Here is a 15,723-nt window from a genome sequence, read left to right as displayed (position 1 = left end):
GCTGAGAACTCGGGGCCCCACTCCTCAGTGAGCCCCCAGAGAAAAGCAGTCAATCACTCCCATCTCCCGGGTCTCTGGCTGCACTCCGTGCTCACCCGGCCTGTGACCGAGCATTTCTCTCTCTGGCTCACGACCCCGTGTGGAGTCTCCAAACCCAGCAGATCCCTGTGGTGCGCTCCCGCGCTGCTCCTCCCAGGGGAGGAAGGGGAGTCTCCCCAGATCTGCCACTTGTTGGTTCCCTGCTGGAAGCGCAGTGGCCCTCCTGTGCCACAGATCCCAGTTTATGGCAACCCCGAGCTGAGAGCCCGCGCCTCGGCTCTGTCTCTGCAGCCGGCTTCCTTGCTCCAATACCTGGGAGCTCTGCTGCACTCAGGCACCCCCGGTCTTTGTGTGACCCCAAGGGTCCTGAGACCACACTGTCCCACGAGGTTTCCACCCCCCGCTTAGCCACTGGAGCGACATCCCTCAGCAGAGCCAACTTCTAAAAGTTCCAATTTTGTGCTCTGCAGCTCTATCACTTGCCTACGGTATCAGCTGATGGAGGCCCCCTCCCCCACCATCTATCCTCCCGAATATCGCCTTGGATTCACTTCTCCGCACGTCCTACCTTCCAGAAAGTGGTCCCTTTTCTGTTCAGAGAGTTGTTGCTATTCTTTCCTTTGATCTTCTGTTGAGTTTGTAGGTGTTCAGAATGGTTTAATCCCTATCCAGCTGAATTCCTGGGACCAGACGAAATCCAGGTCTCCTACTACTCTGCCATCTTGCTCTGCCCCAAGTATTTTGTAGTTCTTAAAGCAAAATTATTTTGGGGAGAGCTTGTTCAGTATTAGACTTATCAAGAAGTGTGTGTTGGGCTTCTAAATGAGATCTGTTTGAAAAGGGGGTTCTATTATCCAAATAAATGGAAAGGACTGCTGTAGAACATCTAATTTATTCTGAGTCACTTAATAACTTCAGGGTTTTATGACAGTCTTAACTCTGGGAAAGAAACTGAGGATTGCGGATGGGAGGTGGGGGGGATGGGGTAACTGGGTGATGGCCCTAAGGAGGACATGTGATGTGGTGAGCGCTGGGTGTTATATGCAACTGATGAATCATTGAACACTACATCAAAAACTAATGATGTACTATACGTTGGCTAATTGAATTTAAATAAATAAAAAAATTGTCAAAGAAATAAAAACTTCAGGGTTTTACTTGCAGTTTGTAAGAACTTAGTATTGCTAGTTTGTTTTTATAGTACTAGTTTAAAATTCCTCGTGGTTTCCATCTTCCCTCTCACCAGCAGTATATAGACATTAAACAGAGTTGTTTCTTTTGCCTTCTAGGTGTGATTACAAAGTAATTATAAAGGGAAACAACTTCTTTTTTTAAGATTTTATTTATTTATTTGACAGAGAGAGACACAGCGAGAGAGGGAACACAAGCGGGGGGAGTGGGAGAGGGAGAAGCAGGCTCCCCGCAGAGCAGGGAGCCCGATGCGGGACTCGATCCCAGGACCCTGGGATCATGACCTGAGCCGAGGGCAGTCGCTTAACCGACTGAGCCACCCAGGCGCCCAAAGGGAAAAAACTTTTTATGTTTTATATTAAGAATAGCTATTTTAGGGGCACATGGGTGGCTCAGTTGGTTAAGCGACTGCCTTCGGCTCAGGTCATGATCCTGGAGTCCCAGGATCAAGTCCCACATCAGGCTCCCTGCTCAGTGGGGAGTCAGCTTCTCCCTCTGACCCTTCCCCCTCTCATGCTCGCTCTCTCTCATTCTCTCTCTCTCAAATAAATAAATAAAATTTGAAAGAAAAGTATAGCTATTTTATTTTTAAAGATTTTATTTATTTGAGAGAGAGTACATGAGCGATGGGGAGGTGGGGAGAGGGAGAAGCAGACTGCCTGCTGAGCAGAGAGCCCAGCGTGGGGCTCGATCCCAGGACCCCAAGATCATGACCTGAACTGAAGGGAGCTGCTTAACCAATTGAGGCACCCAGGTGCCCCAAAAATAGCTATTTTAAAAACTATAGGAGCGATAACTATGTTATTGCCTTTGTGTGTCATATCACCTTTGTTTCCATCTAAGCTTATTCATCCTCCGATATCTCTAAAATTATAAATACACTCATGTCTCTTATTCTCTATAGTACGAAACTGAGGTCAAAGAGTCTCCTGATCTACTGATCAGTAAACGCTTTAGATAAAACTGTTCTTCTTCAGAGTGTCAATAAGAGTAATTTAAATACTTGTATGAAGTAGGAAAGTTTTATTTATAAAGATTTACAACTTTTTTTATATGGCAAGAATTAGTTTAAAAATTAAACTGTTAATGTCTTTTGGAGATGAGGATAGAAATAAGAAGATGGCACTTTATATAACATAATGTTACGGTCTCTGAAGTCAGATAGCCTTTGGTTTATGTCTCATTTCTACCACTTAACTGTATGACTTCAGGCAAGTTACTTAACCTCTTTAAGCCTGAGATTCTCGTTGAAGAAAGAGTATAGATAAACCATAGTGGGGTGCCTGGGTGGCTCATTTGGTTAAGCATCTGACTCTTGATTTCAGGTCAGGTTATGATCTCAGGGTCTTGAGGTCAAGCCCCATGTCAGACTCTGCACTCAGTGAGGAGTCTGCTTCTCTTCCTCTTCCCTCTGCCCCTCCCCCCTCTCGTGCGCGGGTACGTGCTCTCTCTCAAATAAGAATAAATAAATCTTTAAAAAAAAAAAAAAGATAAGCCAGTAGTATCATCATCAGAGTATCACGAGCACTAATTACATACATGTAAAGCACCTCAGCACACTGCCTGCATAGGCGAATAAATGAAGAATCCTTGAATAACTTCCAGGCTTCTTGAGATCTCATAAAGTAGGGCTTGGCAGATTTACTTTGTAAAGGAACGGACAGTAAATACTTTAGTCTTTGTCAACCATGTTTTGTCTCTGTACATATTCTGTTTTGTTTGGGTTCTGCTTTTTACAACCATTTAAAAATGTAAAAAACATTCCTTTTTTTTTTTTAAGATTTTATTTAAGAGAGAGAGTGAGCACAAGCACGGGGGTGGGGTGGGGGGAGGAGGGAGGGTTGCAGAGGAAGATGGAAAAGCAGGGAGCCGAACTTGAGCCTCAGTCCCTGGACTCCAGGATCGTGACCTGAGCCAAAGACAGCCGCCTCATAAAGCCATTTTTTTAAAGATTTTATTTATTTGTCAGAGAGAGAGAGCACAAGCAGGGAAAACAGCAGGTAGAGGGAGAAGCAGGCTCCCCGCTGAGCAAGCAGCCCAATGTGGGACTCAGTCCCAGGACCCTGGGATCATGACCTCAGCCAAAGGCAGATGCTTAACTGACTGAGCCATCCAGGTGTCCCGCATAAAAGCCGTTCTTAACTCACAGGCTGCAGGCCCAGTTTGGCCCCTAGGCTGTAGTTAGCCAGTCCCTGTACACAGCACCACTAGAGTTATCAAAAACTAAGTTTTTACCTTTTTTTTTAATTTAAATTTTACTTAGTGAACATACAGTGCAATATTGGTTTCAGGAGTAGAATTCAGTGATTCATCACTTACAACACCCAGTGCTCATCACAAGTGTCCTCTTTAATACGCATCACTGATCTAGCCCATTTCCCTCCATCAACTCTCAGTTTGTACTGTATCCTTAAGAGCCTCATATGGCTTGTTTCCCTTTCTCCTTTTTTAATTTTCCCTGTTTCCATATGTTCATTTGTTTTCTTTCTTAAATTTCACATATGAGTGAAATAATTTGGTATTTTGTCTTTTTCTGACTGACTTATTTCACTTAACATAATACACTCTAGTTCCATCCATGTCTTTGCAAATGGCAAGATTCATTTTTTTGATGGCTGAGTTATATTCCATTGCGTATATACACACCACATCTTCTTTATCCATTCAGCTTTTGATGGACGTCTGGGCTCTTTCCATGGTTTGGCTATTATGGGCATTGCTGCTGTAAACATTGGGGTGCAGGTGCCCTTTCGGATCACTGCATTTGTATCTTTGGGGTAAATGCCCAGTAGTGCAATTGCTGGGTCATAGGGTAGATCTATTTTTAACTTTTTGAGGAACCTCCATACTGTTTTCCAGAGTGGTTGCACCAGTTTACATTCCCACCAACAGTGTAAAGGGTTCCCCTTTCTGTGCATCCTCGCCAACACCTGTTGTTTCTTGTGTTGTTAATTTTAGCCATTCTTGCAGGTGTGAGGTGGTGTCTGATTGTGGTTTTGATTTGTATTTCTCTGATGGTGAGTGATGTTGAGCATCCTTTTGTGTGTCTGTTAGCCATCTGGATGTCTTCTTTGGAAAAGTGTCTATTCATGTCTTCTGCCCATTTCATTACTGGATTATTTGTTTTTTGGGTGTTGAGTTTGATAAGTTCTTTATAGATTTTGAATACTAACACTTTGTCTGATATGTCATTTGCATATATCTTCTCCCATTCCGTAGGCTGCCTTTTAGTTTTGTTGACTATTTCCTTTGCTGTGCAAAAGCTTTTTATCTTGATGAAGTCCCAATAGTTCATTTTTGCTTTTGCTTCTCTTGCCTCCAGCAGCGTGTCTAGTAAGAAGTTGCTAGGCCAAGGTCAAAGTGGATGCTGCCTGTATTCTCCTCTAGGATTCTGACAGTTTCCTGTCTCAACATTTAGGTCTTTCATCCATTTTGAATTTATTTTTGTGTATGGTGTAAGAAAGTGGTCCAGTTTCATTCTTATGCATGTTGCTGTCCAGTTTTCTTTCCCAACAGCGTTTGTTGAAGAGACTTTTTTCCACTGGATATCCTTTCCTGGTTTGTTGAATATTAGTTGACCATATACTTGTGAGTCCATTTCTGGGCTCTCTATTCTGTTCCATTGATCTATGTGTCTGTTTTTGTGCCAGTACCATACTGTCTTGATGACTACAGCTTTGTAATAGAGCTTAAAATCCAGAATCATGCCTCCAGTTATGTTTTTCTCTTTCAGAATTGCTTTGGCTATTTGGGGTCTTCTGTGGTTCCATACAAACATTAGGATTGTTCGTTCCAGCTCTGTGAAAAATCTGGTCGTATTTTGATAGGGATTACATTAAATGCATAGATTGCTTTGGGTAGTATGGACATTTTAACAGTGTTTGTTCTTCCAATCCATGAGTATGGAATGTTTTTCCATTTCTTTGTGTGCTCTTCAATTTCTTTCATAAGTGATCTCTAGTTTTCAGAGTACAGATCTTTTACCTCCTTAGTTAGGTTTATTCCTAGGTATCTTACTGTTTTTGGTGCAATTGCAAGTGAGAGCGATTCCTTGATTTCTTTTTCTGCTGCTTCATTATTGGTGTATAGACATGCAACAGATTTCTGCACATTGGTTTTATATCCTGCAACTTTGCTGAATTCATGTATTAGTTCTAGCAATGTTTTGGTGGTCTTTCAGGTTTTCTGCATATTGTATCATGTCGTCTGCATAGTAAAAGTTTGACTTCTTCCTTGCCATTTTGGAGCCTTTTATTTCTTTTTGTTGTGTGATTGCTGAGGCTAAGACTTCCAGTAGTATGTTAAATAGTACTAAGTTTTTACCTTTTAAACTTCTAGCCTTGAATCGCCAGTGTTTATTGCATATTAGGGACTATATATGTTTTGTTACTGACATTTATGTTTTTTTCTTCTAATTATCAGCCAACTTGATTCTGAAATGTAATAATTGAGACTATTTGCTTGGGTCCTTCATCAGTTGTTCTCTTAAATCCATGTTGTAGTAGCTAAGCAGCTGTAATCTCAATATGAAAATTTTAGGTTTTTGAAAGATAAGGAACCATAAAAAGCAATAACCGTAATTCTCTTATTGTATTTATACAGTTATTTCCACGTGAAGGGCTTGACCACTTAGGCCATTCCTTCTGTTTTTTCCCTAATGATATTTTCTCAATTCTGGTGTGAATTAGCAAAACCAGTTTGGGGACTGAGACAGGCCCAGGGAGTTACTAGAGCTTCATAATTTTCAATTAATTGGAGTTTCTAGTATACTAGGAATACCTAGAACAGTGACATGATTGCTGTTGTCATTCCTAATGGAAGATGGAAATAATGACAGTACTCTTGGTAGCCAAGAAAATGGGATGAGTTTGTATCCTTTCCTCATTGTGTACTTACTGAGCCTTAGTTTTTGTGACTGTGGTCACAGTTCTCAGGCTTCATGTTACCTTTAAGTGTAAGATAAATTTTCTGCTAGATGACATTTCTTTTTCTCTTTCAGTTGAAGCTGTGAAGTCTGAAGTTGAGCCCTTCAATGACTCTACTCATATTTCTCTGCAAGAAGAAAATCAGTCTTCTGTCACTCGTTGCCTCCCTGACACTTCTACAATTACTGAAGAAGGTTTATTTAGCCAAAAGAGTTTCCTTGTTTTGGGGTTTAGTAATGAAAATGAATCTAATATTGCAAATATCATAAGAGAAAATGCTGGAAAAATCGTGTCCCTTCAGAGCAGAATTGTTGCTGATTATGCTGTGGTTCCGCTACTGGGGTGTGAAGTAGAAGCAACTGTGGGAGAAGTTGTCACAAATACGTGGCTGGTAAGAAAACCCTGTAGCAGTTGAAATGTAGTGTTGAAGGATATCAGGTGCTGAGAGTGTTAATATTTATTTCCTAAGCAATTCAGTTTAGGTAAATCGGTGTTTGAGCAAGGTTTAGATTTTGAGTTTAGCAAAGGGAATTGTAAGAGGAAAATATGCAAGTTTTCTTGGTCCCAGTCTTGGCAGAGTAGAGCTTATTGTTTCCCTGGGGCCACAGCAGCAGCATTCCTTCTTAAGATGTTACCCCAGGTCATCTCATACTATTTCAGTCCTCCTTGTTTTCTCTCAACCAAAGCATAGGTGCACTTTTGTATTGTTCTTTTTTATTGGCTGAACACTGGTAATTTCACCATTTTTTTTTAACTTTCCGAGAGTTAAGAGGAAAATTTATAAACTAATACTTGGGGAGAAATTAAATTTACCATAATATTTAGTAAGTTAAATGATAAACCTGCCTGATCTTAATATCCTGTGTAATGAATTAATTTTTTTAATATAATGTGAAATGTATTGAGAATGAGCATACACAAGGTTACTTTCAAGTAAAATCGCTTTTCATGTAAACTAAAATTACTGCTACTGTAACTAAACCAGTGTTAACCACTAGTTGCTTATTTCAGGTTGCTGTTCTTGTGTCTCTTATTTTTAAAAGGTAACTTGTATAGACTATCAGACTTTAATTGATCCAAAGTCAAATCCTCTCTTCATGCCAGTCCCAGTAATGGCAGGAATGACTCCTTTAGAGGATTGTGTTATTTCATTCAGCCAGTGTGCAGGAGCAGAAAAAGATTCATTGACATTCTTAGCAAATCGCCTTGGAGCAAGGTATGTAGTATTTTTTGTGCACTTGCTATCATGGTGTACCTTTTGACTTATTGGTGAACATTCAAACTGGAATTGGGCTGGGTGTCTTTATAATGTTTATGGGTAGTGTGTCGTGTACCTGTGTGATGGCTCAGTACTACTAGATGGATACCTGGCAAAGGTTCAGACCATGGGCATTAGTGCTTACCTACCAGGAAAGGGAATATATAAAGCTGATACGAGGGCCGTTATTGAATATTGCACATCCAAGCATTATTCCCTTCCATGGGCCATACGGGAGATTTATTCTTTTTCAGTAATGAATACTTGGGAAGGAAAAATAAGTACTTGAAAATTGCTTCCAAAATTCAAATTAGCCCAACCCCTAAGTGAACCTTAAGTGGTAACTGTTTTAAAAGGAAGTAGAAAAGTTATATCAGTAAATGTAAATGAAATCAACTTTTATTTTAAAAAACAGTTCTTTTTTGGGGCGCCTGGGTGGCTCAGTCGTTAAGCGTCTGCCTTCGGCTCGGGTCATGATCCCAGGGTCCTGGGATCGAGCCCCGCATCGGGCTCTCTGCTCCACGGGAAGCCTGCTTCTCTCTCTCTCCCACTCCCCCTGCTTGTGTTCCCTCTCTCGCTGTGTCTCTCTCTGTCAAAGAAATAAATAAAATCTTTAAAAAATAATAAAATAAAATAAATAAAAAACAGTTCTTTTAGATTAGATCTTGAAGCAACACTTAAAATGACTTTAAAGAGACACACCTAAAACAAATTGATTCAGAATATCTGGGAAAAAAAAAGATGGGCAAAGGTATGTCAAAGAAATGCAAACAAAGGAAAGGAGGGGTTGCACTTCTAATGTCAGACAAGTTTGGATTCAAATGAAAAAGCATTAAGTAAGAAAAAGGAGAGCATTGTAAATAGCTATTCACACTGAAGTTAAAATATATATATGCCAAAAAGAACATGACTATCATCCATAAGACGAAAACATTAGGAGATACAAGGTGGAATCAACAGAAATACATTACTTGTAGGAGACTTTAATTTCCATCTTTTATTTCATAAGAGGTCACATAGAAAACAGGGAAGGATCTAGATTTCAATAGCATAGTCATCTACCCTGAAACAGAAAACATACCTTTTCAAGTGCCTGTAGAACACTTAGAAACATTGCCTATAAAGAAATTGGCCACAAAGAAAACCTCAGTAAATTCCCTGAAGTAGAAAGAGTACAGACCATACTCTCTAATCATGATGCAAAAAGACTAGAAATGAATAGTAAAAATAGAAAATGAAAAGACCTGGGGTGCCTGGGTGGCTCAGTTGGTTGAGCAGCTGCCTTTGGCTCAGGTCATGATCCCAGAGTCCTGGGATCGAGGCCCGCATCGGGCTCCCTGCTCAGCAGGGAGCCTGCTTCTCCCTTTCCCTCTGCCTGCCACTCTGCCTACTTGTGCTCTGTATCTCTCTGTCAAATAAATAAATAAAAAATATCTTTAAAAAAAAAATGTAAAGACCTTATAAACTGGACATTTTAGAACTATTTCATAACTCTTGGTTCCAAGAGGAATTCAAACCCATTTATAAGCCTAGAAATCATTATCAACAGTTCTTTACAATGGTAATAAGCAATCCCAGTGCCCAGATTGTGATCCAAAAATACCATTTCCTGCTAAAAGAAACTAAAATGTAAAGAAGTGATTAATTCCGGGGGCGCCTGGGTGGTTTAGCCCCTTAGGCATCTGCCTTTGGCTCAGGTCTTGATCCTAGTGTCCTGGGATCGAGCGCCACATCATGCTCCCTGCTCATTGGGGAGCCTGCTTCTCCCTCTCCCTCTACCCCCCCCCCCCCCCCCCATGCTCATCCTCACTTGCTCTCTCTGTCTCTCTGCACTCTCTCTCAAATAAATAAAGTCTTTAAAAAAAATTAATTCCAGGTCTGGGGCAGAAAAGGTATCAGTGAGTATGGAACATTTTGTCAGACAAGATAGCAAGAACTGCTAAGGAAGTTGTGTCAAAAGGACCACTGGACAAAGACAGGAAAATTTAAGTATCACTAAAGGGAATAATAGCAGTGGATCCAAACACATCAAATAATGTTTAAATCATGATTTCATAATGACTTCCAAACAAAGCTAATTGGTCATGTTTGAAAGATGCTGGGAAACCAGCCCATTATTTGAAAGCTGTCAGATAAAGTGAAAGGATCAAGTATTTATCCTGCCTTTCCTATGTAATCTGTATCAGAGTACCGTAATAATGGATAAGACAGTTTCTCTTTAAGAGGTATTCCAACAAATAAATGAAGAAGGATAGGGTTATAACTCCTGATGAATGAAAACACCTAGGCCCTGAAAATCAATAATCACATAATAAAAAGGAAAACAGACATTATATGCCTCCTGATGAAGAACACACTACCACCTTAAAGTGGCCTTACCAAAATGATAAAACCTCAATCTGATGAAGTTTCTAGATTCAACTACTGATTTATAAGAAATAGGAGAATAGGCTCTCTGCTCCTCCCTGTTCGACAGACAGCCGCATCTTCTGGTGCAGTGCCAGCCACGTCCCTGAGACACAATGGTGAAGGTCAGAGTGAACGGATTTGGCCATACTGGGTGCCTGATCACCAGGGCTGCTTTTAACTCTGGCAAAGTGGATGTTGTTGCCATCAATGACCCCTTCATTGACCTCAATTACATGGTCTACATGTTCCAGTATGATTCCACCCATGGCAAATTCCACGGCACAGTCAAGGCTGAGAACGGGAAGCTTGTCATCAGTGGAAAGTCCATCTCCCATCTTCCAGGAGCGAGATCCCGCCAGCATCAAATGGGGTGATGCTGGTGCTGAGTATGTTGTGGAGTCCACTGGGGTCTTCACCACCATGGAGAAGGCTGGGGCTCACTTGAAGGGCAGGGCCAAGAGGGTCATCATCTCTGCTCCTTCTGCCAGTGCCCCCATGTTCATGATGGGTGTGAACCATGAGAAGTATGACAACTCCCTCGAGATTGTCAGCACTGCCTCCTGCACCACCAACTGCTTGGCTCCTCTGGCCAAGGTCATCCATGACAACTTCGGCATTGTGGAGGGACTCATGACCACCATCCATGCCACCACTGCCACCCAGAAGACCGTGGACGTCCCCTCTGGGAAACTGTGGCGCGACGGCCGAGGGGCTGCCCAGAACATCATCCCTGCTTCTACTGGCACTGCCAAGGCTGTGGGCAAGGTCATCCCTGAGCTGAACGGGAAGCTCACTGGTATGGCCTTCCGTGTCCCCACCCCCAACGTGTCCGTCGTGGATCTGACCTGTTGCCTGGAGAAAGCTGCCAAATACAACGACATCAAGAAGGTGTGAAGCAGGCATCAGAGGGCCCCCTCAAGGGCATCCTGGGGTACACTGAGGACCAGGTTGTCTCCTGCGACTTTAACAGTGACACCCACTCCTCCACCTTCGATGCCGGGGCTGGCATTGCTTTCAACAACCACTTTGTCAAGCTCATTTCCTGGTATGACAATGAATTTGGCTACAGCAACCGGGTGGTGGACCTTATGGTCTACATGGCCTCCAAGGAGTAAGAGCCCCCTGGACCACCAGCCCCAGCGAGAGCAAGAGGAAGAGAGAGGCCCTCAGCTGCTGGGGAGTCCCTGCCCCAACTTATCCCCCAAAACACTGAGAATCTCCCGAGCTCCACCATTTCCATCCCAGACCCCCCTGAAGAAGGGGAGGTCATCAATAAAGTATACTGTACCCAGCCAAAAAAAAAAAAAAAAAAGAAATAGAATAACATGTTAAACTATAGCACAGAAATGCAGTTAGCAAAATCCAGACTCTGAGATAACTTTGTTACAAATAATGCAGTGTCTTCAACAAATATGTATTAAGGGGAAAGGGAAAGAGGACGGAGCCTATAAGCTAAAAGACAAAAAAAAAAAACCTGTAGTTTTTAAAAATGCGCTACGTGATAAAACTAAAGAAAGGTAAGGAAGTGATTGCCACAAATATCCATATAGTGGCTACTACTAAGAAGGGAGGTATGGAGAGGTTGTAATTGGGCAAGGGACACATTGGAGAGGTTCTGGAGTAGCTGGCAAGATTCTGTCATCTGATGTAGGTAGTAGATACAAGGGTTTTCACTTAATAATAATTCACTAAATTTTGTATTTCCTTTTTCACTGTCTTCTGTATTTGAATTATACTAAACAATAAAAAGCTTTTTGAAAAAAACTAAAGTTGCAGAAAATCTAGAAAGTAACAATAGCAAAAGTATGACACCCACGTTCCAGGGGTTAAACCAAAGCAGTGCTTGGAGAAAAATTTAGTGAAGTAGCTGTTAATAAATATCAATAAAGTGGCCAATTAATATCCAGAAATCATTGACCTTCATACAACCAGTTAGAAAAGCTAATGAAAAGTAAGTTTGCAATGAGAGATAAAATACTTACCAACAGGTTTAACATGAAACTTGGAAGAGCTACAGAAGCTTATAAAATGCTATTAAGGGAACAGTAGAAAAGATATCCATGTTCTTGGAAAGAAGATTATAAAGAAGTTTCTATTGTTCAGTCCCCTACATTAATGTATAAATTAAACATCCCAGTTAAAATGCCATCCAAATTTTTTAAGGAGGGCAATAAGCAAACAATTCTTGAATTCATAAGAAAAGGTTAGCAAGCAGGAAAGTCATGAAAATTCCGAAATAGAATAGTTATTTAAATATACTTTGTAAAACCTCACTAAATAATAGTGTGGCTTTAATAAGTTGCAGAAAGTTCAGTGAACAAGCAGAAAGTCTAGAAATAGACCAAATACAAACAGGAATTTAGTGTATGATAAAAATGATATTCTGGGGTGCCTTGGGTGGTGAATCAGTTAAGCATCTCCCTTCGGCTCAGGTCATAATCTCAGGGTCCTGGGATCAAGCCCCACATGGGGCTCCCTGCTCAGTGGGGAGTCTGCCTCTCCCTCTCCCCCTCCCCCCTGCTCATGCTCTCTCTCTCTCAAATAAATAAATAAAATCTTCATTAAAAAAAAAAAGTGATATTCCAAGGCATTGAAGAAGAGAGATGGCTTATTCAGTAAATAGGATTCAATAAAGTTAGAGCCACATCTCATACCAAAATAAGTACCAAATGGATCTATGAGTTAAATGTGAAAAATGAAACCATGAAAGTGCTAGGAAAAATGTGGGAGATTTAAAGAATCTTAAAAGTGGGAACTAGAGCATAAAACCCAGAAGCTGTTTTAAAAAAAAAATTCTGGGGCGCCTGGGTGGCTCAGTTGGTTAAGCGACTCCTTCGGCTCAGGTCATGATCCTGGAGTCCCGGGATCGAGTCCCGCATCGGGCTCCCTGCTTGGCAGGGAGTCTGCTTCTCCCTCTGACCTTCCCCCTTCTCATGTGCTCTCTCTCAAATAAATAAATAAAATCTTTAAAAAAAAAAAAATTCTGTTTATATGTCAAGTGGTGGACTTCTCTTTTCTGTTCCCATGTTCTCTGTGTTTAATAAATATTCTGTGATTTTGAACAAGTCACTTAATTGTATCTTTTCCCAGGCTGTATCTTTACAGTTGTAAAAGGGACACCTGGGTGGCTCAGTCACTTAAGCGTCTGCCTTGGGCTCAGGTCATGATCTTGTGGTCCTGGGATTGAGCCCTGCATCGGGCTCTCTGTTCAGTGGGGAGTCTGCTTTTCCCTCTGCCTCCTCTGCCTGCCGCTCCCCCGTTTCTGCGCACAGACGTGCACATGCTCTCTCTCTCTCTGACAAATAAATAAACTCTTCAAAAAAAAACAAAAAACAATATTTTGTAAAATAGTGCTATTTCACAAATATTAAGGGTATCAAATGAGATTATGTCTGAAAATGCTTTGGGAAGACATAGTGGGCTAGAAAGATACAGTGTGTTATTCATACCTTTTCTGTGCTCCCTGGCTATTCCATGCCTCCTTTTGGGAAGAAGGGCCAAGGTGGGTAGGTGATGACTAATTAAGGAGGTAATTTTCCTGGTTAGTTCTTGAAAGTCTATTTAATTTGCTTATGTTTTTATAAAAAGTTTTACTGTAGCAATACATTTTTATCTTTGAGTAAGCATTTGTAAGAGGATTCGAAACATCAACTTTTTATCAGCGAGTATTATATGTAGAACTCTAACAACAGCTGTATTAGAAATTTCCTTCTTAGCTTGCTCACTAGTTGTGTATATGACCATTTGCTTTTATTTAAATATAATTTTCAGTGTTCAGGAATTCTTTGTTCGCAAATCCAATGCAAAGAAAGGCATGTTTGCCAGTACGCATCTTGTACTGAAAGAACCAGGTGGATCTAAATATGAAGCTGCCAAGAAGTGGAATTTACCAGCAGTCACCATATCTTGGTTGTTGGAGACTGCTAGAATGGGAAAGAGAGCAAATGAAAGCCATTTTCTGATTGAAAAGTCAACTAAAGAAGGTTAATACTTTTATTTTGTTCTTTTATATGTATTTTTACAATTTTATGGTTTCTGGAATATGAATGTGTCAAAGCTTGTTTTTAGAAAAGTTCACTGATTTCTGCTTTTCACATTGAGTGTCGTGCACCACTGTTGAGCATTCCTTATTGGGTGGCAAAATAAACGTGTTCAAAGCAGATACTTAATTTGTACCTGTTCTCTACTGCAGGCACTGTCTGAAAGCTGGAAGATACAAAATAATCTAGAAGCATCCTGGGGTCTCAGTGTTTGAAGTCTTAAGATGTGGGCTAGGATCCCATTTATTGTTCCTTCTGTGGCTCACACGGACATACCGTGTCAATTATGTGTTCTCTCTTCCTCTCATCTTTGGACTTCTGTGCCTTTTTGCTAGCCCACCTCATGCTTGCCTCTTTGTCCTTATCTTTCAGTTCTCAGTTTGGATATCACTTTCTCTAGGAAGCCTTCCTTGACCCACCAACTATAGCCTTTGTCTTGCCGAAACTCCCTGCATTATCCCCTTTAAACCTTTGATCCCAGTGGTGTAATTCTAGTTTGCTTTCACATCTCCCTACTCAGTTACAGGCTCTGAAAGGGCAAAGAATTTGCATGTTTTGGGTGTTATGTATTTCCATTGTCTAGCATTGGACCTGGCATGGCATAGCCATCTATTAAGTGTTTTTGTTAAATGTTCAAAAAAGGCTGGTGGGAGGACACAGTACCCCCTCTTCTAAGATGATGGCATCCCTAGGCAAACTTAAGGGACAAGTCAGTAGCTTGGGAACAGCTCTCAGAGCCATTATTGCTTACCCAAACAGACTGGAAATTTTACAACTGAGGCAAAGTGACATTTAGGTCATGTTAAAATTTCACTAAGAACTTTTTAAAAACTTCACTGTAGTTGTTAACTCATAGTACATGTAATTGGGTTGTTTTTTTTTTTAACTGCTGTTGACTGAGATGACACTTACATAATATTTGGCAAATCGTGAGGTTTATTAAAAATATTTCAAGCTACAATATGAAATAGGAAGTCTGATTTCATTAATTGTTTCAGTTGATATGCTTTGTCTAACTCAACATGTATTTTAATACATCATTTGGTTTGTTTCTTGGAAAGTAAGTGTATAACTTTGTGATTTAAAGTGTACTTGAGAATTCACATAAAACTAACAGTATGATATAAAAGTATCACTTTGTGTATGCCTCTTTAGAGATAAAAGATGACCTTAGTGGCTCACATTTGTTTCTTTTCATTTTAAATCTCTAGAACAAAGTTTGGAAACTGAAATAACAAACAGGGTGAACCTAAATCCAGATACTCCGGAGCATCCTGTTGCACACCTGGAAGCTCACAGGAAAACAGCTGTTACACCTTTAGATATGAACTGCTTTCAGAGTAAAGCTTTCCATGCTGTGATCTCACAACACACCAGACAGGTTTCAGTCTCCCCACCAGTGGGACAGCCACTTCAGAAGGAGCCCTCCTTACATCTGGATACACCATCAAAATTTCTGTCCAAGGACAAACTCTTCAAGCCTTCCTTTGATGTGAAGGTAGGGTTTATAGAAAATGGTCCTGGAGTTAACAATAACAATTTATAGTATATTAAGGTTAAAGCTCCAAATTCTGCATCACCTCTAAAGTTTGTGGTAGTAAGTTTTCCAGAGATATTGGCAGGTAGATTCATATCATTGTGTTCCATCATATACTTAGGGTTGAGATAACAGCTGGAGGTAAAATGGTGTGAAATCAGGACTGGGTTCAAGTCCTAGATCACGAACACTATGACTCTAGACAGATCATTTAACATATCCAAGCACAGGCTTTTTCTTTTGTACAAAGAGGGTATCACTTGCTCTGAAAACTCAGATTATTTTAAGGATCAATGAAATGGTGTGATGAAATAATTTTATAAA

The 15,723-nt window shown here is 40.7% G+C and overlaps 1 protein-coding gene and 1 pseudogene across 4 annotated transcripts in view; both read left to right on the top strand.

Annotated features, from left to right (window-relative positions):
* Window positions 1-15,723, top strand: part of TOPBP1 (DNA topoisomerase II binding protein 1) — a 77,305-nt gene that overhangs the window by 25,601 nt on the left and 35,981 nt on the right. For all 4 annotated transcript variants that reach the window (XM_034994916.1, XM_034994918.1, XM_034994917.1 and 1 more), the window contains 4 exons: window positions 6,230-6,546; window positions 7,199-7,371; window positions 13,594-13,805; window positions 15,074-15,360. In XM_034994916.1, coding sequence (XP_034850807.1) covers window positions 6,230-6,546; window positions 7,199-7,371; window positions 13,594-13,805; window positions 15,074-15,360 — 989 coding nt within the window. The remainder of the gene's footprint in view (window positions 1-6,229; window positions 6,547-7,198; window positions 7,372-13,593; window positions 13,806-15,073; window positions 15,361-15,723) is intronic.
* LOC118003850 lies at window positions 9,786-11,746 on the top strand (annotated as a pseudogene).

The sequence above is a fragment of the Mirounga leonina genome, unplaced genomic scaffold (assembly GCF_011800145.1).
Source record: "Mirounga leonina isolate KUSES-001 unplaced genomic scaffold, KU_Mleo_1.0 Mir_115, whole genome shotgun sequence".
Lineage (NCBI taxonomy): Eukaryota > Metazoa > Chordata > Mammalia > Carnivora > Phocidae > Mirounga > Mirounga leonina.
This window is presented reverse-complemented; position numbering and strand designations above follow the sequence as displayed.